Below are 24,588 nucleotides of genomic sequence, written 5' to 3' on the forward strand. Positions count from 1 at the left end.
TCTGTTCATAGGAACATAGGAAGCTGCCTTATACTGAGTCAGACCCTGGGTCCATCTAGCCCAATACTGTCGACACTGACTGGCAGCAGTGGCTCTCCAGGGTTTCAGGCAGGATTCTTTCCTAGCCCTACCTGGAGATGCTGGGGATTGAACCTGGGACCGTCTGCAGGCCAAACATGCGCTCTACCACCAAGGTACAGCCCTTCCTATTGCTGGATAATGGCAACTGACAAACAAAACAGCCCCAGATTTGTTTCTCTGCAACCATGTGAACCCACTTTTCTCAAAGGTTTGAGTGAGGAGAAAGAGAAAAGCAAGCCCTCTTGCCTGTTTGTATAAAGTCAAATACAGTTCAGAACTTCTCTTGCCCACCAAAGAGAATTCTCTCTAAGAATTCCCCAAGATAAGCTTTGGGCGGAAGAGAAAGAAAGAACAGGATAGGGAAGGGAAGAAGAAAAGGAGAATGGTGATTGAAATGCAGGGGGGAGGTAGAGAGAATTCCCTAAGCCAAGTGGCTCCTTTCAGAGAGGTAGTACTTCAGAGGAATTTAGGAGGCTGTGGAGGGTTTGTAAGGATTGCACATATCTAAATTAGCTTTATGAGGTGAGGTGGCTGAGGTAGGGGTGTACGAAACCCCGCTTACCTGGCTCGGCTGGGTTCCGCAGGTGGGGGAAGGCGCTCCATCCCTCCCCCCGGAGTCCTGGCCGGCCAGCTGTACTCCGCTGGAGCTGAGCTGTCGTAGCCAGCGCCATTTGCGTCCCTGTAGTGAGCCGTGATAGGCTATGTAAGTATTTACTAGCCTATCATGGCGGCGGGGGGGAACCCAGCGTATGCAAATGGCGGCGGCTACCGCCATTTGTGTACGCTGGGCTTTTTTTCCCCTTGCCGTGATAGGCTATGTAAACACTTATATAGCCTATCACGGCCTCCGCAGGGACGCAAAAGGCATCCTTGCGTTAGCCATGATAGGCTACGGAAGTATTTACGTAGCCTATCACAGCTGAAGAGGAGCAAGCGAATGGCGGCAGCAGGACGGCTGCCATTCGCAAAGCAGCATGGACGGGAGCAGGTAAGTGCTCCGTTTCACGCGCCTTTTGTGGGGTGGGGGCGGTGGGCACTTCGTCCCGCGCACCTTTCATGGGTTGGGGGGCGGGGGCTTCGTTCCACGATGGTTTTCAAGGGGCCGAATGCACTGGCATTCGGCCTCACCGAGATCCGTCACGGAATTCTCTGACATCCCTAGGCTGAAGGCCTTTCCTAGCTTTTTTAAAAACTGCTTAAAAACAGTTTCAAAAGCCCCAGCAGTTCCTCGATCATGGTGCCACATAGTCCTAGCCCTCCTTTCGGAATAATTTGAGTCCTACAGCTATTTAGGAGAAATTAAAGTGGAGGGGGAGAAAGAAGTTTGTGGAGTCTGACTCTGATTGGATCCTTTGCTGTACCGAAGCTACTAAACTTCTGCAGAAGCCAAAGGTTCCAGTTTGGAGCAGTAAAATCAGATGCTGTGTGAAATACCACTGTTTCACATGGAGCCCTTTCTTCTCTTCCTTCTCCCTCTTCAAAATTTCATTGCAAGCAAGCTCCCAACAGTGGGCATGTAAGAGCAGAAAAATAGCGGGGGGGGGGAGAGAAAAAACAATGAACAGACTGTGGAAGGAAAGGTGGCAATGTCCCCTCTAGTTTAAAAGGCTGGTGCTTTCACACGCCTGAAACTCAGAAGAATTGCTGCCAATCAGTGTCGACAATACTGGGCTAGATGGACCAACGGTCTGACTCGGTATAAGGCCGCTTCCTGTGTTCCTAAGATCCATGAAAAGCCACTATGACACATCCAGATAAATGGTTCCCTGAATATTTCTCCTGCGTTCCTCTCTAATTCTAATCCTTCTGTGATACGGGATTCACCTGACCCCAGTCCCCCACCTACCGTTCCTCCCTTCCCTGCATGCATCACAAAAGCAAATATTCTTGTATTTTCTCAAAAACCACACAATCAATATTTCTTTCTGAGAAATGGTGATGTGACACATTTGGTGGTTCTGTTATATTACGCCTTTATGGGTGGCTGCACACCAGTAACCTAGAGAATGTTTTGCCTTGTCAAAAAAAACCCTATTCTGCTCTGGATGACAGCATACAATTGCCTCTTGTTCCTCACTGTAGGACTAATAATGCATTTTATTCTACTGGGCTTCCAAGTACAAGCAGGTGAAGCATAGCTTAATCTTGTCAAAGCATGGTAGGTTCTATTAAGTTTTAATGGTGCAAAATTCTCCTTAACTTACATCTACAGCTGACATGCAATAGTCATCTCTCATTTCAATAGCAGTGAGGGCTTCCTTGCAGAGGTCAGAGCTCCAGTGAGGGGGATAAAGGTAGGAGCGCCCTTAATGAAATCCACAAGCCCCATCTTCTGACTTCCACTGTAGCCATATCATGGCTCCCTGCAGATGGGTAGCTACTAATGCATAGCCCAGAAAAGAGCCAGTTTCATTTCATTTATTATATTTTGATACCGCCCCATAGCTGAAGCTCTCTGGGTGGTTCACAAAAATGTAAAACCATTAAAATACGTTATATAAACTATAAAACCATTCATGTAAGGACATAAAACAGATAGTACACACAACAACATATATCTAAAATAATTTGAAACAGTCAGAGACAATCCAGGACCTGATCAAGACTTGCTATATGCTGCCAAATGCCTGAGAGAAGAGGGTAGTTTTAACTGGGCACCAAAAAAAATGACAATGTTGGCACCAGGTGAGTCTCATCAGGGAGATCATTCCATAAATGGGGGGCCACCATGCATTGCCAAAAAAGAAAACAAAAGAGGATAAAAAAATTTTCAGAACATCTTCCTATGCTAATCCACATGTGGTATGGCCATAAAACTGGAAATATAACTTAAATAGAAATCCACTACATCTCACCATACTGTGGCTTATGTGCCTGTTCGATCTGTACATTCCAAGTAAGTACATAAGAAGAGCCATGCTGGATCAGACCAAGTGTCCATCTAGTCCAGTCTTTCTCTCTCTCTCTCTTCCTGCCCCCTTCTTTTCCTTTCTTTCTCTCTCTTTCTGCCCCCTTCTCTCTGTCTCTGTCTCTGTCTCTCCTTCTCTCTTCCAGCTTGCCCACCAGGCTGCTTAGGGAGGGTCAGATAATTCTTGCCAGAGGTCTGAGCTGATTGCTTGCAAAGGGCTTTTGAAATTGGGCTGAAAGCCATAAGTTGCCCACCTCTGTTTACAGGATTTAAAACAGGGGTGTTGAACCTCAGTTCTGTGGGCCATATTTGACCCTCTTGGGGCCCCAGTAAGGCCTTCTAGGGTTCTCCAAATGGCCCCACCCCCTTTCTCCTGAGTTCTGGTCATTTGGTGGCTTCTTGGCTTTTGTGCATTCCCCACCCCCCATTCTAAAACACTAAAATGCCTAAGGCTTAGTTACTAGAAGTAACAGCTTTAAGCTAAAATATGCTGGTATTTTTGGTATGTTGGCCCCAACCCTTTTGCCTTTGGCCCCACTCACCCCTGGAATGTGCCCCCAAGAGCTTCCTCAAAATGGAATTCAGCCCTCGGGCTGAAAGAGGTTTGGCACCCCTGTTTTAAAAGATAAGTAGACACAATTCATGGTGGTTAGGTGTATCAACAGCTATTTAAAACCTGTTTTTAAATGTAAATAAAATTCCCAAACTGTGTAACAATGCAAATATAAAAACAATTTGAACAAAAATAATGATGCGGGAAGAAAGAGATGCCCCATCTGTATTCAGGGAAAGTCGGGGCCATTGGTGACTTTCAATTTAGTACTGGAAGTTCAGGCTGTGCATTATTCTAGAAATTATTCTATCATCTAGACTTCATTGCCATGAAATATGACTGCCAAAGTTTGAAAAAAACAGAAAAGGAATATATGTAGGCGCTTCCCATTGATGTGTATCAAATGCAGCTCTTGCCTTTCTAGTCAACAACAACAAAATTAATATCCTCACTCAAGTAAAATGATACAAGTCAAACAGAATTATGCACAGTGCCAAATATACCCACTTAATATCCTACCTGAAACTCAGATGCCACTTTACATAATTTAATAGCACTAGTTCTCTCACATTCAGATCAATAAACATTTCTCCAACTAGCATTACAAAGAAATACTGCCTCTATCTCATTCTTTCTCAAAATCAAGAAGTCATGCAGAAAACTGAAATACAATTGTTGTATTGCATATTAAATTAAAATCATATATCATATATACCTTTGATCTAGGTAGAAAGCAATAAGTATGCATTTTAATCCCCAACCTGACCCTCCAGTTTTATGCATAAATAGAAATATTATGAATCCTACTAGAAATGGAAAAAATATATACTTTCTCCCTTGAAACACATATTTCATTTGTTTATTAAATTTCTATACTGCACAATAGCTGAAGCTCTCTGGACAGTTTACAAAGATTAAAAACCATTAAAATACTTTGTACAAAGTGTAAAACCATTTACGGACAAACATGTAAAGCGACAGCACACACAGAGACAATATATAGCTAAAATAATGTTAAACAATCAACAAGAAGACAAATCCAGGACTAGATTAACCTCATCATATGCTGCCAAATGCCTGAGAGAAGAGAAAGTTCTTAACCTGGTGTTGGCACCAGGCAGGCCTCATTGGGGAGATTGTTCCATAATTGGGGGCCACCTCTGAGAAGGCCCTCTCCCTTGTTGCTATTCTTTTAACTCAGAGGAAGCACCTGGAGGAGGTCCTTAGATGCTGAATGTAGTGTACAGGTAGGTTCATGTCAGGAGAGGTGCTCCATCAGGTATTGTGGTCCTGAGCCATGTAACGCTTTATAGGTCAAAACCAGCACCTTGAATCAGGCTCGGAAACAGAGGCAGCCAGTGCAAGCAGGCCAGAATCAGTCTTATATGCTTGGACGTTCTTGTTCCTGTTATCAATTGGTCCACTGCATTTTGCATGAGCTGCAGCTTCTGAACCATCTTTAAAGGCAGCCCCACATAGAGTGCATTATAGTAGTCTAACCTGGAAGTTACCAGAGCATAGACAACTGAAGCCTGTCCAGATAGGGGTGTAGCTGGACCACCAATCAAAGTTGGTTGAAGGCACTTAGTGCCACTGAGGCCACCTGAGCCTCAAATGACAAAGATGGCTCCAGGAGAACCCTCAAGCTACAAACCTGTTCCTTCAGGGGGAGTGCAACCCCGTCCAGAACAGGTTGAGCACCTCCATCCAGTCCAAAGAACCACCTACTAACAGCATCTCAGCCTCGTCTGGATTGAATTTCAGTTTACTAGTCCTCATTCAGTCCATTGTCGCAGCCAGTCACAGATGGAGCACATCCACAACCACACCTGATGAAGATGAAAAGGAGAAGTAGAGCTGTGTGTATCAGCATATGGATGACAACGTACTCCAAAACACCGGATGACCCCACTCAACAGTTTCATGTAGATGTTAAATAGCATGGGGGACAAAACTGACCATATTGGCGAATCCATGGGGCTGAGCAATGTTCCCAAGCACCACCTTCTGGAGCCGACCCTCCAAGTAGGAGTGAAACCACTGCAATGCAGCACCTCCCACTCCCAACTCAGACAGTTATCCCAGAAGGATACAATGGTCGATGATATCAAAAGCCACCAAGATATCAAGGAGAATCAACAAGGTCACACTCTCTCCCGACATAGGTCATCATACAGGGCAACCAGGTCTGTTTCTGTGCCAAAACCTGGCCTGAACCTCAACTGAAATGAATCCAGTTAACTGGTCTCATCCAAGAGTGTCTGGAGCTGGCTTGCAACCCCCTGCTTAAGGACCTTGCCCAGGAATGGGACATTTGCCACCAGCCTAAAATTATCAAGATTTTCCAGGTCTAGGGAGGATTTCTTCCAGAGTAGTCTCACTACCACCTCTTTCAGGCAGTCCGGGGCCACTTCCTCTTGTAAGGAGGTGTTAATCACCCTCCTGGCGCAGCTGGCAGTTCCCTCCCTACTGGTTTTTATAAGCCAAGAGGGGCAAGGATCCAATATGGAAGTGGTTGCATGAACCTGACCAAGCACCTTGTCAATATACAGAGATGACTTAGTGGGTAAAGTAGCAGTTATAGGAACTCTGGGGGAAAGCGACCATGTTGTACTTGAGTTCTTGGTTCTAAGGGAAGCAAAAGCCAAGTGTAGTCAAACGCATACCCTGGATTTTAGGAAAGCTGATTTTAATAAACTCAGAACAATGATCAGTAAGGTCCCATGGCAAGCAACGCTAACGAGAAAAGGAGTCCAAGATGGGTGGGAGCTTTTAAAAAAGGAAATTCTCAAGGCAGAATTACAAACAATTCCAACAAGAAGAAAAGGTGGAAGACAACAGAAGAAGCTAATGTGGCTTCACAAAAAAGCTTAAGGATGACCTGAAAACAAAAAACGACACATATAGGAAGTGGAAAGAAGGTCAAGTAACAAAGGAAGAGTACAGGCAGGTAGCACAGAATTGAAGGGATGGTGTCAGGAAGGCTAAAGCTGAGAACGAGCTGTGGTTAGCGAGGGATGCTAAAAACAACAAAAAGGCTTTCTTCAGCTACATGCATAGTAAAAGGCAGAGGAAAGAAATGGTTGTTCAGCTATTAAATAAGGATGGCAAAACAATAACAGATGACAAAGAAAAGGCAGAGGTGCTCAATTCCTACTTTGGCTCAGTCTTCTCCCAAAAGAGGTTCTATGACCCCCCTGGCAAAGGCGAAGTACAGGCTGAAGGGGCAGGATTGCAGCTTGAGATCGATAGGCATATGGTCAAGGAACACCTAATTGCTTTGAATGAGTTCAAATCTTCAGGGCCAGATGAAATGCATCCTAGAGAAATAAAGGAACTGGCAGAAGAACTCTCAGAACCGCTGTCTATTCTCTTTGAGAAATCATGGAGGACAGGGGAAGTGCCAGATGAATTGGGTAGGGCTAATGTTGTCCCTATCTTCAAAAAGGGTAAAAAGGAAGGACCTGGGAACTACAGACCAGTCAGTCTGACATCAATCCCTGGGAAAATTCTGGAGCAGATGATCAAGCAATCCATCTGTAAGCACCTTGAAAACAATGCAGTGATTACTCGAAGCCAACATGGATTTGTCAAAAACAAGTCCTGCCAGATGAATCTGATCTCATTTTTTGATCAGGTAACCTCCCTTGTGGACAGTGGGAATGCTGTAGACATCATGTACATCATGAATCATGTGGTTCACTAAGTGTTGTGATTTACTAAGATGAATCTGATCTCATTTTTTATCAAGTAATCTCCCTTGTGGACTGTGGGAATGCTGTAAACATAATATACCTTGACCTCAGCAAAGCTCTCAATAAAGTGCCCCATGATATCCTGATGAGCAAACTAGCTCAAAGTGGGCTAGATGAAACAACAATCAGGTGGATCCACAGTTGGCTACAGAATCGGACTCAAAGAGTGCTTATCAATGGGACCTTCTCAAACTGGGGAGAGGTAACGAGTGGGGTACCACAGGGCTCAGTCCTGGGCCCAGTGCTCTTCAACATTTGTATTAATGACTTGGAGGAGAAGGTGCAGGGAATGCTGGTTAAATCTGCAGATCACACAAAATTGGGTGCGATAGCTAATATTTTGGAAGACAGAAACAAAATTCAAAGTGATCTGGATAGACTGGAGCGCTGGGCAGAAAACAACAGAATGACATTTAATAGGGATAAATGCCAAGTTCTGCACCTAGGAAAAAGAAACCAAGTGCACAGTTACAAGATGGGGGATACGTGGCTCAACAACACTACAAGCGAGAAGGATCTTGGAATTGTTGTCGATCACAAGCTGAATATGAGCCAACAATGTGATGTGGCTCCAAAAAAGGCAAATGCTATTTTGGGCTGCATTCATAGAAGCATAGTTTCCAAATCCCGGGAAGTACTAGTTCTCCTCTACTCAGCACTGGTTAGGCCTTATCTGGAGTACTGTGTCCAGTTCTGGGCACTACATTTTAAGAAGGATGCAGACAAACTGGATAGGGTTCAGAGGAGAGCAACAAAGATGATCAGGGGACTGGAAACAAATCCCTATGAAGAGAGACTGAAAGAAATGGGCATGTTTAGCCTTGAGAAGAGAAGACGGAGGGGAGATAGGATAGCGCTCTTCAAGTACTTGAAAGCTTGTCACAGAGAGGAAGGCCAGGATCTCTTCTTGGTCATCCCAGAGTGCAGGACACGGAATCATGGGCTCAAGTTACAGGAAGCCAGATTCCGGCTGAACATTAGAATAACCTTACTGACTGTTAGAGCAATACGACAATGGAACCAATTACCTAGGGAGGTGGTGGGCTCTCCCACACCGGAGGTGTTCAAGACGAGGCTGGACAGCCATCTGTCAGGGATGGTCTGAGTTGAATTCCTGCATTGAGCAGGGGGTTGGACTCGATGGCCTTGTAGGCCCCTTCCAACCCTACTATTCTATGATTCTATGATTCTAATGTTCTCAAGCTGTACCAACTGAAGCTCATCAAAGAAAACTGGATAAGCCTGTGCTCTGGATATGTCATCTAATTCACCTGTAGTAACACTAGACTAAGTGGTCTATTTGAAATCCTAGTTAGTATTCAAGTAAGGAGTAGTTGCCAGGAGAGTTGGGACTTGAACTCAGAACTAGGGATGGGTAGATCTGTCCATTTTACTTTCCCCTGCATTTGATTTTTTTAAAATCTCACATCCTTTCTCTCCTGAATATGAAGACCTTTGTGAGTTTTAGCAAATTATTATCAAAAATGAACTGAAATGAAATTCTCACCCATACCAGCCAAATTCAATAGGTACAGCTATTCCTAGCATTGAGAGGAACATCATGTATCTGCCTGCCATATATCTGTTAAAAATGAGAATGTCAGAAAAAAGAGGTGGCACTAGTATGACTGAATACACATGGATTCATGCTGAGGGTTTTAAGAGATAAGCACTCAAAGGCCTGGGCCTGGATGGATGAGGCTGTCAGTTTTGGTTCCTCCCACATTTGGGATTTGTGTTAATCTCCTTTTTGTCCCAAATATGGAGGACTTTGCAAATGTTGGAAAATTAACATCAAAACTGAACTGAAATTCTTATCCATCCCCACTCAGAACCGTATAGCCTGAGCCTATAAACTAGCCCAGCGAGCTACCTGGAATTATATGGGTGCGTTAATGCAAGACAGCCCTCTTCTGTGCAATGTCAAATAGTATGGGCTGAGCCAATCTATCGCCTGCATTCTACTGTCCCCATTTGAGACAAGTGGGGATGGGGGTGAATTTGGGGGGATGGGATGAACTTACCCCCAGGTGTGCTGTGTAACTCCTGGTGACCACCAGCTGACAGCTGCCATCTTTTGCCCATAATGCCTCTTGGAAGCTGCTAGGCACTACCACTGTTGCTGTGGAACAAGTTTTGATGGCAAAGGCTTTTGGCCCACATTTAGCATGAGTTTCCTGGATTGGCCAGGCCTGATATAAACACTGGGACTCTAGCTTTCTGCCTTTGCTTGGTCAACAAATCAAACTACTTGCACCACTTTAGGCTTCCACCCCTCTACCTTCTGGCTTATGCTGCTGACCTTGAATCTGAGCTTCAGTTTCAGTCCTAGCTCTGGTCTGAGCCTCTGAGCAAGCTCCTACTCTTGCACAAACCCTGTCTCCAAATCCAAGTCCCAGGTCCCAACTGGGTGGACCTGGGGCTGGAGAACATGCACTCCATGTCTGGTTCCCAGCATGGGCACCTATGGTCCCACCCTGTTACTGGAGTTACTGTGGTCAAGGGAGCCTCTTAATGCAGCTACAAGAGCCCCAAATCAGCTAAATGTAATGCACACTAGCCCTTCCCACACATTCAGTGAATGTGTGAGGGACAAGCAAGATTGCACCACCAGTCATGCCACCCCTGGCACCAATGCACATGCATGCTTGGCCTTACTGTGGAAGTGGTGGTGTGTTGGGATGGCTCCTTCATATGATGGAGAACCCTGGTTGGGTTGTACATAGAGCTGTATGAGAAAGTGCAGTCTGTCTGTGTGTGTGTGTATGTGTGTGTGTGTGTTTATGGGGTGGGGATGAACCATGTCAACAAACAAGTTTCTCATGGGTGGGGAGAACCATTTTCCCCCCTGAAGATGTTTGTTTTGTTGCTGCTGCTCCCACTGCAGCTGCAGTTACAAGTAGCTGCCCCTGTGTTGGCAACCTGGTCACCATTTTGCAGTTGCCACAATGCCTCAGACCTAGCATCATTCTGGGGCATTTTGGGAGAGAAATGGTGGCTGTACAAAGAAAAATGGCAGAAAAATATTTGGATAAAATTATGCAAAATGGACTTCTTTTTCTAAGGCGATTGTTCTTGTTGAGAACAAGAACAATCTCAGAAATTTACTCCGAAAGAGTATCTTCTGAGAAATTTAGGCTCAGCTCTAGTTGTACATGTGTAAGGCTCTTTCCACACTGATGCTGAATGTGTAGCCACTGTAGTGTGTGGCCAAAGGGTGTGATTGTTGCATTACCACAGTAATTCAGTATAGTGAATTGGCTGAATCAGGAAGCTAATCTATAGGAGACCCCCCAAAAAAAACACCCCCACACAGAGCAGAAAAAGAGCTGATTTAATGGCAGCAGCCAGGAAAGGATCATAGGACAGGGAGGGAAAATACAGGTTAATTTAGCTGGTTTGCCAGTCTCTCCTCTCTCTCATGGTGCAGCCCACAGCCCACACACTCCGGACTGTGCCTGAGACGTTGAGCCTTTCTACACAAGACTTTCATTGTGTGCTTGTGATTGCTCACTCATGGCAGTTTGCGGGTCCTTTACACAACGTCATCATCCACCACCAGGACATCTCCCTCAGGAAGCAGTTGCTGGCAGGCAGCAGCAGTGAGGTGTTGGAGCTGTGTGTACTAGGCTGGCTGCCCTACATCCCCTAAGCTAGCCTTCTGCCCTCAGGTGCAATCGAGGGCATTGTCCTGTCACCAGTCTTGATGCGAACTTCAGCTGCTAATTGCTTTGGCTTTTGTCCATGAAATTGGGAGGGCTTCTTGTCCACCGCAGGCAGCAAAATGTCTGGGGCTGGCCCTGGTTCTTTTAATTTCAAATCTCAAATACTATTTGTCTGGTTATCCAGACAAACAAACAGTACAGGTTTTGTTGGCCTAGTAGTCCTGCAGCTAATGCTTGGGCCATTTATTTGTGGAGACTGGATTGAGCGTAGATTAATGATGGAAAACTAATTTTTTTTCTTGGTGAACATTCTAGCGCTCCAGTGTCACTCTTGTGTACTAAAACTGAGACTACAAGTTTTAAGTTCTGAATGACTGAGAACAATCTTAATGAAATAATTGGTTATATTACGCGAGAAAAGTAACTGATCATAGTTTCCTTGCCTAAGATAAACCCAGAACTGAGTCAAGGAAGGATAACTCATCAAAGCTACACTGCAGTCACAGTTAATAGTGTAGTATGAATCTGAAATAGCTACATAAAAATCAGCAGAAATCCACCTCACTCACCCCCAGTAAAATTACACTATTATAGCCAGGAGCAGGATGCATTTCATGTCATTAAAAAAGCCTAGAAAACATGGCTTTAAGCTGCTTTTCCTTCCTGTCTCTAGCTGTGGTACTGTGTGACAATTGCTGTTGGAACATATTCCTATTATGCTTCCTGCAGAAATAAGCCTGGAGCAATTGGACTACCTACATTCATTGTTGTGTCATATTGTGCCTTGCAACACATTGTTAATGATCAATAGACCTGGTGCAGCTAATGGGATCTTACTCTCTACAGTAGCCATGTCACAGGTGCAATTAGACTTCATGTGTCATTTCATTTTACCTCCGCACAATGCAGCCAGGCTCAAAATAAATAAATAAGTGCTAAGCCTGTCTGCTGTCATTGAATATGATACTTTTAACATTTTTATATGCAAAGTAGACCTATACAAAGGAAGCAGAAAACATCCCAAGGTAAGCACAGTCTAGAGAAGGAATCCAGACCAGGGCTAACTCTTATGCAAATAAGTATAGTACTCATTTTCAGTTCCAGCTGTGAATGCTTGGCTGAAGCCTCCCATTAGGCTTCAGTGATGCCACGGCAATAAATGGGCTTCAGTTCTAAAACCCCCTGCTACAAAGCTGTCTAGTAGGAAGGAAGTGAGGCTTGTAAGTGTAGCAATTTCTGGAGCAAGCTTCACGTCGCTAATGAATAAACTTTGGCAATGCAGATTATTTTGGGATTCCTCTGCCTCCTTCCGAAATGGTAAAAGTAGTTTCTAAGACTTCTAAGGCACTGGCATCTACTGCTCCTCTTTCTCACCACCACTATTGTCTGGGCCAGAGCGAGAGGTAAGTGAACAAGCAGGTTGCAATGGTGAAAAAGAGGAGGAAGTCCAGGGGATTCTTGTCAGTGGGCCCCTACAGGGGTGTGGGCCCTTAGCAGGTGCCCAGCCATGCCTACCATTGATGCTGGTCCTCTCTCTCTCTCTCTCTCTCTCTCTCTCTCTCTCTCTCTCTCTCAATTGTTTGGCAGTATCACTCCTCCTTCAACCTCCAGTGTTTCTTTACTGAACCTTTTTCACCCCAAGGGCTGAATTCAATTTGGAGAAATACTCAGGGGCTGCATCGAAGTGGTGGGCAGAACCAAAGGCAAAGGGAGTGGGGGCAAAATACCAAAAAACCCAGCATATTTTAGCTTAAAGCTTTTATTGCTTACTCCTCTTACTTAGGAGAGGCATTTTTACCAAGATCAAGGCTGGGAAGTGAAGGCCTCTCCCCTCCCCAGACACTGCAGTGCCAATCACAGGTGGGCTTGATCTACACTTGGTGTCATAGCAATACAATCACACCATGGTGGTGCTATATCACTCTTGTGCATTTATACCTCATAGGGCAGACAATGACATCTATTGTGGTATTTTGGATAATATGGAATAAAAAGCAGGAAATAACCCTAGAATAGCAGTATACAGAATATATAGTTATGTATACAACAGTTATGGGTGCACTTCAATACCAAGAAAAAGCACTAGTGTAGATCTAGTCCTGGTATTTAACTTTTAAAAACATGAGAGGTTGTTAACCATTGATAGAAAGTGGCAATTATGTTTAAATCTCTTTCTTTCTTTCAGAAAACACACAGGGCATTCTTGTTATCTATGAAGAAGATGCAGAGGAGTGGGCACTGTATTTAAAATCAATTCTCATGCATGTTATATTAGAAGACAGAATCTTGCTTTGCGACCTAGAAGCAGTATCCATTCAGCACTTGGAATTGCAACCTTTCTGCTCTTACAGATGTAAACTGCTGATATTATCACGTGGGCTTTTAAACCGCCTGAATCTAAGGAAAAGACATTTTCTGGACAAGATTCTTCAGCCTCCTGAAAGGGTTGTTATTTTGCTTTGTGGGATTGAGAATTCAGCCATTATCTATCAGATACTGAATATAGACCAAAACAATCAGTTGATCACCACTGATCAAGATCCAGAAGTCTATCTCGCAGTGATTACAGACATTATTCAACAAGGTAATATTCTTCTCTCTCTCTCTCTCTCTCTCTCACACTCACTCACACACACACACACACACACACACACACACAGAGAGAGAGCTCGATTCCATTTTTATATTGGGAGGGGGGGTAAAGCTGGTAGATTGGTTACCATATTTTTTTTTTTTAAAAAAAGAGAGTGTATTCTGAAGTGAAGCACTTTTCTGAATAGTTTACTCCTAAGGAAGGGTCATTTTGTGCTAAGGTAAATGATCTGTCCCGATAAGCAGGAATGTTTTCAACATTCTCCTCATCTGAAAAGCAACTTGGATATGATTGTACCTGTTATTACAGTATTACAAGGAGAGGAGCTGAAAGCTGTGGCAAACTGCACGTGCACATATTATGTAAAATTTGGAAGTAATACATGGGAGAATGCAGGATTTGGACCCCAGCCTTGTGGGCCAAATTTGGCCCTCTGGTGTTCCGCTGATGGCCACACACCGTCCGCAGGGCCCAGCCTCTTTCCCCCGATCACGGTGATCATTTGGTGGTTTCCCAGCTTTTGTAGATTTTCCCCCATTCTCAAAGGTTGAAATGCCTCTCCTAAGGCTTAGCTACTGGAAGTAGGGATGCTGGAAAAATCCACTATGGGCTCCAATGAGGCTAGATTCCCAAGAATCCAGCCTGCAGAGCCCACAACATATCGGCTCGACTCACTTCCAAGTCCTTCAGATTTCCTGTGGGGCGGCTTTCTGGCATTATAAAAGGTGCGATAGACTAACGGAGGCTGCCGTTGGCCTATCGTGGGGAAATCACAGCTGTAATTGATGTATTTTATGCCATTTTTGACTGTAAAGCACCTACTTCTACATAAATTGCAGCCAGGGCTCCAGGGAAATCTGCAGGGGCCCGTGGTGCAGAATTCCCCACAGTGGACCCCCCAGGACCAGAAAGAGCTTCAAGTGACAATATGCCGGTACTTTTGCCCCCCTTGCCTTTGGCTTGCCCACCATTGGAATGTGCCCCCCAAGAGCTTCTCTGAAATTGAATTCGGCCCTCAGGATGAAAGAGGTTCAGCTTCCTGTCCTAATGCATCAATTCTGGTACGCAAGCAAGATGTCATGCATGAATCATGTGAAGTGGCCAATATATGACTATGAGGAGTGAGTTGCACTGCTAGGCCCATCCCCAGCATTGGGGATTCTGCTGGCTCTGACCCCTGGACATCCACAGTGTGGACTGTCTGCATAGGGAAAGCCTACTCATGGTTGGCTTCCCCAGTGCAGGCAGTCCACACCAACACGTGGACGTCTGGGTGGTGGTGGGTCCAGTAGTGTGGTCCTGCTCCCAGTAATCTCATGATGGTTCATCTGGTTCATGTGTAAAGGGGCTGTGGGTCATTCAGAATCCAAAATCTTGAGTGTTTGTACCTTGTGTTGGGTACCCGGGACAGATTAGGGATTCTGTTGGTGTACCGCCCACCCCGCTGCCCATCAGACTCCCTGCCTGAGCTGACGGAGGTGGTCTCGGACTTGGTGTTGAGGACCCCCAGGATGATGGTCCTGGGGGATCTCAACTTCCATGCCGAGGCTGCTGTATCCGGGGCGGCTCAGGACTTCATGGCCGCCATGACAACCATGGGGCTGTCCCAACATGTCATCGGCCCAACGCATATAAAAGGACACACGCTTGATCTGGTTTTCTCGACTGGGCAGGTGGATGGTGATCTGAAAGTGGAGGAATTAACATCTGTCCCTTTGTCATGGTCAGATCACTTGCTGCTGAGGTTTAGACTTCTGGCGGCCTTTCCCCTCTGCAAGGGTGGGGGACCTATTAAAATGGTCCACCCCCGGAGATTAATGGATTCCGATGGATTCCAGAGGGCTCTGGGGGATTTTCCTGCTGGTATGGCTGGTGCTCCTGTCGAAGCCCAGGTCGCTCTGTGGAATGCAGAGATGACTCGGGCGGTTGACACGATCGCGCCCAAGCGCCCTCTCCCTCTGAGCAGAGCCCGGCCAGCTCCTTGGTATACACCTGAGCTGAGGGCAATGAAGCAAGAGGGGAGACGGCTAGAACGCAGGTGGGGGAAAACTCGTGCTGAGTCTGACCGAACACAGGTAAGAGCCCACTATCGAGCCTACTCTGTGGCGGTGAGGGTGGCAAAGAGGCAGTTCTTTTCCACCAGCATTGCATCTTCTCAGTGTCGTCCAGCGGAGCTTTTCCAAGTGGTTCGCGGCCTGTTACATTCTGGGCCAGGGAGAGAGACGGTGGAACCCTCGGTAGCACGCTGTGACAAGTTTGCGCAGCACTTTGAGGATAAAGTCGCTCAGATTCGTCATGAATTGGACACCACCATTAATGCAGTTCCATTGGTAGAGGTGTTCAGAGCACCGTCTGGTCCAGTTTTATTGGATGAGTTTCAGTTACTGAGGCCTGAGGATGCGGACAAGGTGCTTGGCCAAGTCCGATCGACCACTTGTGTGCTTGACCCTTGCCCTTCGTGGCTTATTAAATCAAACAAGGAGGGGTTGTCCGGCTGGGTCCAGGAGGTTGTAAATTCCTCCTTGAGAGAGGGAGTGGTGCCTGCTGCTTTAAAAGAGGCAGTAATTAGACCACTCCTGAAAAAGCCTAACCTGGACCCAGAGGATGTTAACAATTATAGGCCAGTGGCCAACATCCCCTTCCTGGGCAAGGTGCTTGAGCGGGTGGTTGTAGGACAGCTCCAGGCACTGTTGAATGAAACGGATTATCTAGATCCATTTCAATCGGGCTTCAGGCCTGGTTTTGGAATGGAAACTGCCTTGGTCGCCCTGTGGGATGACCTCTGCCGGGAGAGGGACAGGGGGAGTGCGACCCTGTTGATTCTCCTGGACCTCTCAGCGGCTTTCGATACCATCGACCATGGTATCCTTCTGGATAGGTTGTCTGGGTTGGGAGTTGGAGGCACTGCACTACAGTGGTTCCGCTCCTACTTGGATGGCCGATTCCAGAAGGTGGTGCTGGGGGATTATTGCTCTGTGCCATGGCAATTGTGCCATGGGGTTCCACAGGGCTCTATATTATCCCCCATGCTGTTTAACATCTACATGAAACCGCTGGGGGAGGTTATCCGGAGGTGTGGGCTGAGGTGCCATCAATATGCAGATGACACCCAGCTCTACCTCTCTTTTTCATCAAAACCAGGTGAGGCAGTGGCTGTTCTGAACCACTGCCTGGGCACAGTAATGGACTGGATGAGGGCTAATAAACTGAAACTCAATCCAGACAAGACGGAGGTACTGTTAGTGGGTGGTTCGTCTGCCCGGCTAGGTGATATTCAACCTGTTCTGGAGGGGGTTGCACTCCCCCTAAAGGATCAGGTTCGTAGTTTGGGGGTGCTCTTGGATCCAGAACTGTCACTTGAGGCACAGGTGAACTCAGTGGCACGGAGCACTTTTTATCAGCTTAGGCTGGTATACCAACTACGCCCTTATCTGGACAGAGATAGCCTAGCTACAGTTATCCATGCTCTGATAACTTCTCATCTGGATTACTGCAATGCGTTATATGTGGGGCTGCCTTTGAAAACGGTCCGGAAACTTCAGCTGGTCCAAAATAGGGCAGCAAGATTGTTAACAGGGACTGGCCTGCGAGCTCATATTAGGCCAGTACTTTTCCAGCTGCACTGGCTGTCAGTCCATTTCCGGGCCCGATTCAAAGTGCTGGTGTTAACATTCAAAGCCCTTAACGGCTTGGGGCCAGGTTACCTGAAGGATCGCCTCCTCCCATATGTGCCTGCCCGGACCTTAAGGTCATCATCAGCGGCCCTTCTCCGTGAGCCCCTGCCAAAGGAAGTGAGGCGGGTGGCTACTAGGAGGAGGGCTTTTTCTGTTGTGGCACCCCGGCTCTGGAATGAGCTCCCTAGTGAGGTTCGCCTGGCGCCTACATTGTACTCCTTTCAGCGCCAGGTGAAGACCTTTTTATTTTCCCAGGCATTTTAGCTTTCTAAATTTTTATCTTTGCTGTTTTAAATCTGTATTTTAAACTCCTGCACTGCTGCTAGGTTTTATTGTGGTTGTATTGTTATATTGTGGTTTTAATGTTCTATATATTTTAAATTGTTTTATTGTGTGTTGTTTGGTTTTGGTTTTTGTGAGCCGCCCGGAGAGCTTCGGCTATTGGGCGGTGTAGAAATGAAATAAATAAATAAATAAATAAAATCTGAGAAATTCACACGATGAGAAGTTCACCACAGATATTTTAAGATAGTGTTTCCATTGTGATCTTAAGGTCAACTGAGATGTAACTGAAAAAAGACCGTTTCTTAATAATGTTGCTTTTCATGTATCTATCTCAAAATGCAAAGGGTGACAATATGCACACTAATTTACCACGTTTTCAGTTTTTCTGCACAAACTAAGAATATGTGTGTGAGAATTGACCATCACAATACCCTAATGGGGGTTGTTAGTTGATGCACATTAATTGTGCATCAAGAAGTTAATGGTTTGTAAACAATTTCACTTCTGAGAGTAGTGTGTGTTTTGGATTGCATTACTTTCTGGAAATCAGGAGTGATTCCCTTCATTTCATATAATTTCTGCAACATTATTTACAATTTCCATTCGGCAAATGGGGACAGAAAGATTCTTGCTTTAGAAACTTTTTGAACTGCCACTGTTGTGTGTATGTGTCATCTATAATGCAGTAATATAATGCAGAGGACCAAAGTACATTATCAAGAGAAAACAATTTCAGTCCTCCTTTTCTGCATAAGCACAGCAGCGAGGTTATGTTGCTAACCGTGCAATCCTATATATTTCTACTCAGAAGTAAGTCCTGTTGAGTTCAGTGGAGCTTACTCCCAGGAAAGTGGGGACAGGATTGCAGCCTTATTTTGATGTAAGGAGACAAAATAATACACAATTTAGGTAGATATACATACGATAAATACTGTATAAAAGGATTTTCCCACTTGGATACTGCAGTGAGGTGCTGTTAGATTAGGAATAAGTCTGCTTTTTCACAGCTGCCTATTGAATGGACCCAGCTGAGGCTCAGCAATTCTGCTTGTTATCTCAACATGCTTGCAATATTTATTTAACGTCCTGCCACCACTCATAGGCTTTAGAATAGAATGGCACATTGTGTTATCATACCTATATTGTCGGTTTATACCTATCTCCTTAGAATGTTACAGCTTTGCCCTCAGTGTCAATGGACCATAACCAGCCAACATACATCTTTGTTTTCAATGATATTCTAAGACTCCAACACTATGCATAATTACCTTGGAGTACGCCCCCTGGAACTTACCTTTAATTCTAAGGTATAAGACTGTTCTATTAGGGTGCAATCCTATGCATGTTTAGACAGAAAGAAGTCCTACAACTCCTACCATGGCTGGTTGGGGGATGCTGGGATTTGTACAATTTATTTCTGTCTAAAACATGCATAGGATTGCGCCCTTAAGCACTTAAATTTGGCTGCTACTTGCCACATCCTTTCACTTGTGAAGGCCTTTCCTTTCCTCTGTAGCATTATAAGATATAATTGTTTAAAGCCAATAATTTATATCAGACAGGTGCATTAGTTGCTTTACAATGGACTAAATACATGGCTAATGTTGTGGAGGAATTTGCTTTATTGTTCCAGTAGATCAGGTGTGGGGAACCTTTTCCATCCTGACAGCCACATTCCCTTATGGCTAACCTTCTGGGACCCATATGCCAGTCATCCCCACTCTCTTTCATTCTCCCCCCCCAACATACACGATGTCAGGGTTGGATCGGAGCCCAGAGAGCCCCAAAGCAGTTCTGATTCTGAGGAAGAGGTAGAAACCATGGGAGAGGAACCTGCACGCTGTTCAGAGGTGCAGCCAGGGGAGAGCCCCTCCCGGTACACATTCCTGAGAGTGACAGTGACCCTGGCAGGGAGAGGGAGGCGCAACAGCAGTTTCTGGATGCTAGGCTCCGGCGCAGCATCAAGCAGGAGATGGTGGGTGCTGAGAGGAGGCGCTTAGCCCGCTTGGCGCGATGGCAACAGCGGCGCCCCGATGCCCCACGGGAAAGGGGTGGACTCTCTCCTCCTAGCCCATAAGTTCAGAGGTTTCCTGCCTTCCCCTCCAAACGGAGATCAACTGATTCCTAAGGCTAGAAACCCCCAGTAGGCAGCTCTCTTAAGTCTCACTCCTAGGATCAAGCAATTAGCATCTGTAAGCGTCATTAGGTTGAATGGGAATAAAGCCTTGGAAAAGAGCCCTATTGTCTGCGTGTTGATTCTGGCTACCTGGGGATTTCAGAAGGCGGCAGGGGTGACATCCTGACACACTCATCCATTCACTCACACGTGTATACATATACTGACTCGCCTACATCCAGACTTTTGCTCTCAAACACCCCCGCCCTCACATGGGGATTTTCATGAATAACAGAGTGTGTAGGGAGGGGACAGGATAAACAATTGCAAGTTTGCATTTCATCAATTTCCTGTTTGTCTACCTTCATTAGTTCATACATAATTACTTAGTTTGGCCATAACTACACATTCAAACATTTTGTTTTCCCATTCTATTGTGGGTGAGTTTCTCATTCTTCAGTATTTGGCATATAAGACAGTTGCTGCTGTTATGTAAGATAGGAGGTTCTGATAACCCTTATGGATGGTTTTCATATAAATCAACAGAAGTATCAACAGTTCCAAATTTACAAGTATTCCAGTAATTCCGTAAATTGCTCTCTTAATATATACAACTGATATGTCTTAGTGATTTGACAAGTTCATTATAGATGATAAAAACAGTTTGTCTCTTGCTTGCATTTCCAACATAAACATGGTAAGGCCAGTTATTTTAAACTATATTTGAGCTGCAATATACCAACCCATTATCTTGTAACTACTGGGGACAGAACTATGGACCTCTATAAAAGCTGCCATAAGTACCTCTGAGCCCATGGGACAGAGTGGAATATATATGAAACAAACAAATATATTTTGAGCCACACCCCAAATCCAAGGTCTCTTGGACTAACTGAAAGTGATGCTTTTGAAGTGGGGAAATTCATCTTTTGAACTGTCTCAATTATGAATTCATCCCCATTACTAGAACTAAGAGTTTAAGCCAAAGGCTTCAGAGAAGAGGTGGGCTTTGGAATAATGCAAAAACATAAGAAAGCGTGAATAAATAATTTTCTCCTATGATGGAAAAAAAAACTTACTAGTACTACCATTGGGTGTCTGCTTAAAGATGTTAAAAGTTAGTCTATTGGCTCAAGTCTTTGAGTGAAATAGGCTTTTTCTTCTTTTTTCCAAAATTAAAACTTGGCAAGTGTGCCTGCTCCATAGGCAAAGTGTTTATTCTGTAAGCCTAAAGATCATTTAGTGTGTACTGTGCATGGTACAGCAACATCCAGTCCATAGTCTCTCATTATGGGTTTTTCTTGTCCATCGGAAGCTTGTTGGAAAAATATTGTGAGTATAAAAGAAACACTTAAAAGTCATTACATAACTATTTAGTATGCATGGACATGAAAACTATGCCCATTTGTCCCAGTTTAATGCTAGAATGAAATACAGGAATTATCGGGCCTGAAGAGGATTGCAAAGCACTGAACCCCCATTTCCCAGAATGCATGGCTATACATAATGAACCTGCTGAAATGATATTCTGTGTGCTTTTTTGATGCAAAAAAAATGACCTCAGAATGACCTCACAAACTGGGAACCTTTGAGGGCCTGTGATGGAAGCTCTGGTGTGTCAGGCTGCCTGCAACACACTCAAACTGCTTGGGTTTTTTTTAGTTATTTATGCAGTTATTAAAATTATATGGACCAGAAACCAATTTCACTAAGCAATGCTAGTCATGAAGCAGACTGGAGAAAATCTTTCAGTTTTAGAGCTCATCTGTGCCATAGCTAGGGATGTGGGAGAAATTTGTTCTACCTATTATGTAAACCAAACCATTATGTAAACCAAAACTCAGTTATTCTTCAAAATTTGCACTTCTCTGATTTTCGTAGTGGAGGTCGCCAATCAAAAAAATGCATACAAAAATTTGTATATTGGGTGTGTATGTTCAAAAATGTGTTATATTAGGGAAATCGCTTGGAAAAAATGTGTATATTAGGCAAAACTGCATACAAAATGCATGTATTCAGAAAAATATATACAAACATGCTTATGAATTCTCATGCAACCTTTTAAAAGAAAATTCTCAAAGTTTGGGACAAACTGAACTTTGGACTGGAGAAATGAGAAACTGAGGTAAACTGGAATTGCTGGTTCATCCATCCCTAGTCATAGCTGCCAAACTGGATTTAGAACCTTGAACAGAGTGATAACCTAATCAATTGACACTAAAACAGTGCACGTGGTTTCTGTCAAAAACAGCAACTGCAAGTTTGATTGCCTCCAGGCATCTAATACAACTTAACTTGATGATGTCATGATCTATAGCGTTTCTCCACTCCCCATTGGTGGCCAATAATATGGAACAGGACAGAGAAACACCACATATCATGAGAGAATGACATGAAGAGAGTTATTCTAAACATGGTTGTTGTTCAGTCGTTCAGTCGTGTCCGACTCTTCGTGACCCCATGGACCATGGCACGCCAGGCCTTCCTGTCCTGCGCTCTCTCCCGGAGTGTGCTCAAGTCCATATTCATTGCATCGCATCGGTGATGCTATCTAGCCATCTCATCCTCTGCCGTCCCCTTCTCCTTTTGCCTTCAATCTTTCCCAGCATCAGGGTCTTTTCCAGAGAGTTTTCTCTTCGCATTAGGTGGCCAAAATATTTGAGCTTCAGCTTCAGTAACTGTCCTTCCAATGAGCAGTCAGGGTTGATTTCCTTTAGGATTGACTGATTTGACCTATAATGGTCACCTGAATTAAATTCGCCCATGCTTGTCCATTTTAGTTTGCTGATTCCCAAGATGTCGATGTTCAATCTTGCCATCTCATGTTTGACCACCTCCAGCTTACCTTGATTCATTGATCTTACATTCCAGGTTCCTAAACGATATTGTTCTTTACAGCATTGGATTTTCTTTTCACCACCAGACACATCCACAGCTGAGTGTCTTTTCGGCTTTGGCCCAGCCACTTCACTCTTTCTGGCACTACTTGGAAATTCCCTCTGCTCTTCCCCAGTAGTATATTGGACACCTTCCGACCTGAGGGGCTCATCTTCCGGCGTCATCTCTTTTAGCCTTGTGATATGTTCCATGGGGTTTTCTTGGCAAGAATACTGGAGTGGGTTGCCATTTCCTTCTCCAGTGGACCATATTTTGTCAGAACTCTCCACCATGGAGAGTTGGCCCTGCATGGGTGGCCCTGCATGGCATAGCTTATGGCTTCACTGAATTACGCAAGCCCCTTCGCCACAACAAGGCAGTGATCCATGAAAGGGACTCTAAACATTATGGTGGGCCAAATAGGTGGATGCTATTTTTGGCAGCTGTTGTGTCTTTTGGGATAACCTGCCCTTCACAAATATTATACCCCTTTCTTCTGAAGAGGAAGGGGGCTTTCAAGTTACTTTGCACTAGAGTAAAATGGCTCATCTGCCCATTTACGTCCACAAATACACCCATGTAGTTACTTAGAAGCAATGATGTTTCTTTTCTGAACTGACATTTTTCCAAGTATCTAGTTCTAGAGCTTGATGGAGGAGTACAATTATCAGGTACCTCTTGGGCCCTAAGACTTAGGGACATTAAGTACCTAGCTTTTTAACACGTTTTTCTGTTTAGTTCATTACTTTGGACGTCTTACTACCATACAGATGTATGTGCATAGAAATTCTTTACCTGATTAGACCAGGATCGCTCTTCTTAAGTAGGGATGTGTGAAGTGGGTTGTTGCACCATGCAGACTAGCCCCATCTCCTGTTTCTGATGTGCCCAGAGATCCCCCCCAGCCCGCCATGCACTCATAATGTCTCCCTCACACATTCTTTGAACACATGGGAGAGATCATCTGAACTCCCCTCATGTCAGATGTGAGCAAGGAGGAGGGGAAAACTATGGACAAAAGGGAAAGCAGGAAAGCTAGTTGAGCAGAATTCAGGGTGAGTCAGGGCAAAACACAACAAAGGAAATAGAAGAATAAGAAAGGCACAGTCAAAGAAGGAGGGGCTCTAGCTCAGTGGTGGAGCAGATGCTTTGCATGCAGAAGGTCCAAGGTAGGGATCAGCAAATTCACCCATCCCATGCCGCGTGCCGCTTGCTGGACCCCTGCTTGCCACCCGCCCCTGCTCACCATGTGCAGCAAGCTGCTGGGCAGTTCACACCCAGCATGTGGCACACAGCCTCCTGCTCCCTCGCCAATTGACGCAACATTACAGGTGCAAATGGTCTATGTACGCCTGTAAAGTTGCATCAATGGCACCTTTACAGTTGCCATTTGCATAAATGGTTATTTACAAACAAAGGCCAACCTGCCATTTTTATGCAAAATGGCCGCTCAGAGAGGGAGCGGGCAGCCTGACTCGGTGCGCACCAAGTTGCGCAAGCATGGAGATCTGCAGACTGGCATCCAGGAGGCTAAGCCAATGAGAAATCATGGAGCTTCAAGCCCCAACCAGACACCCATGCCATCCCCCAATCCCAGGCTCGATCCCTGGCATCTCCACATAGAGCTGGAAAAATTCCTTCCTGAAACCATAGAAAGCCACTGCCAGTCAGTGTTGACAATACTGTAGTAGATGGACCAGTGGACTGACTCAGTATGAGGCAGCTTCCTATGTTCCTATCTCTAAACAGGATCTGTTGTGTTGTCTTCCAATAGTCCCTTCCTTCTTACTTTTGCAGGGGCTGTTGGGAGGCTGGGCCCATGAGAGCTCAACATTCCTCAGGTCAGCTTTCATTCCAGGGCAGGATAGAATAAATAATTTCACTAAATGAAATTAATAAGTGTGTGTGTGTGTGTGTGTGTGTGTGTGTAACTATGCTCATTCTTTAAGTAATGCCTTTTCTAAGCCTTTCATTTACATTACCTAAGTAATCCTTGAAACTCTAAGGTAGACCAGGACTATTACAGCTCTATTTCGGGGGGGGGGGGGTAAAGCTGGGGACAGATTGCCAAAGGTCATCCA

At 45.0% G+C, this 24,588-nt stretch overlaps 1 protein-coding gene across 2 annotated transcripts in view; it reads left to right on the plus strand.

The window, feature by feature from the left end:
- Positions 1-24,588, plus strand: part of BANK1 (B cell scaffold protein with ankyrin repeats 1) — a 277,427-nt gene that overhangs the window by 37,183 nt on the left and 215,656 nt on the right. For both annotated transcript variants that reach the window (XM_084855721.1, XM_084855720.1), the window contains exon 2: positions 13,148-13,546. In XM_084855721.1, the coding sequence (XP_084711847.1) occupies positions 13,148-13,546 (399 nt within the window). The remainder of the gene's footprint in view (positions 1-13,147; positions 13,547-24,588) is intronic.

The sequence above is a fragment of the Heloderma suspectum genome, chromosome 5 (genome assembly GCF_057233095.1).
Source record: "Heloderma suspectum isolate Gila_16-S chromosome 5, 16-S_ref, whole genome shotgun sequence".
Classification (NCBI taxonomy): domain Eukaryota; kingdom Metazoa; phylum Chordata; class Lepidosauria; order Squamata; family Helodermatidae; genus Heloderma; species Heloderma suspectum.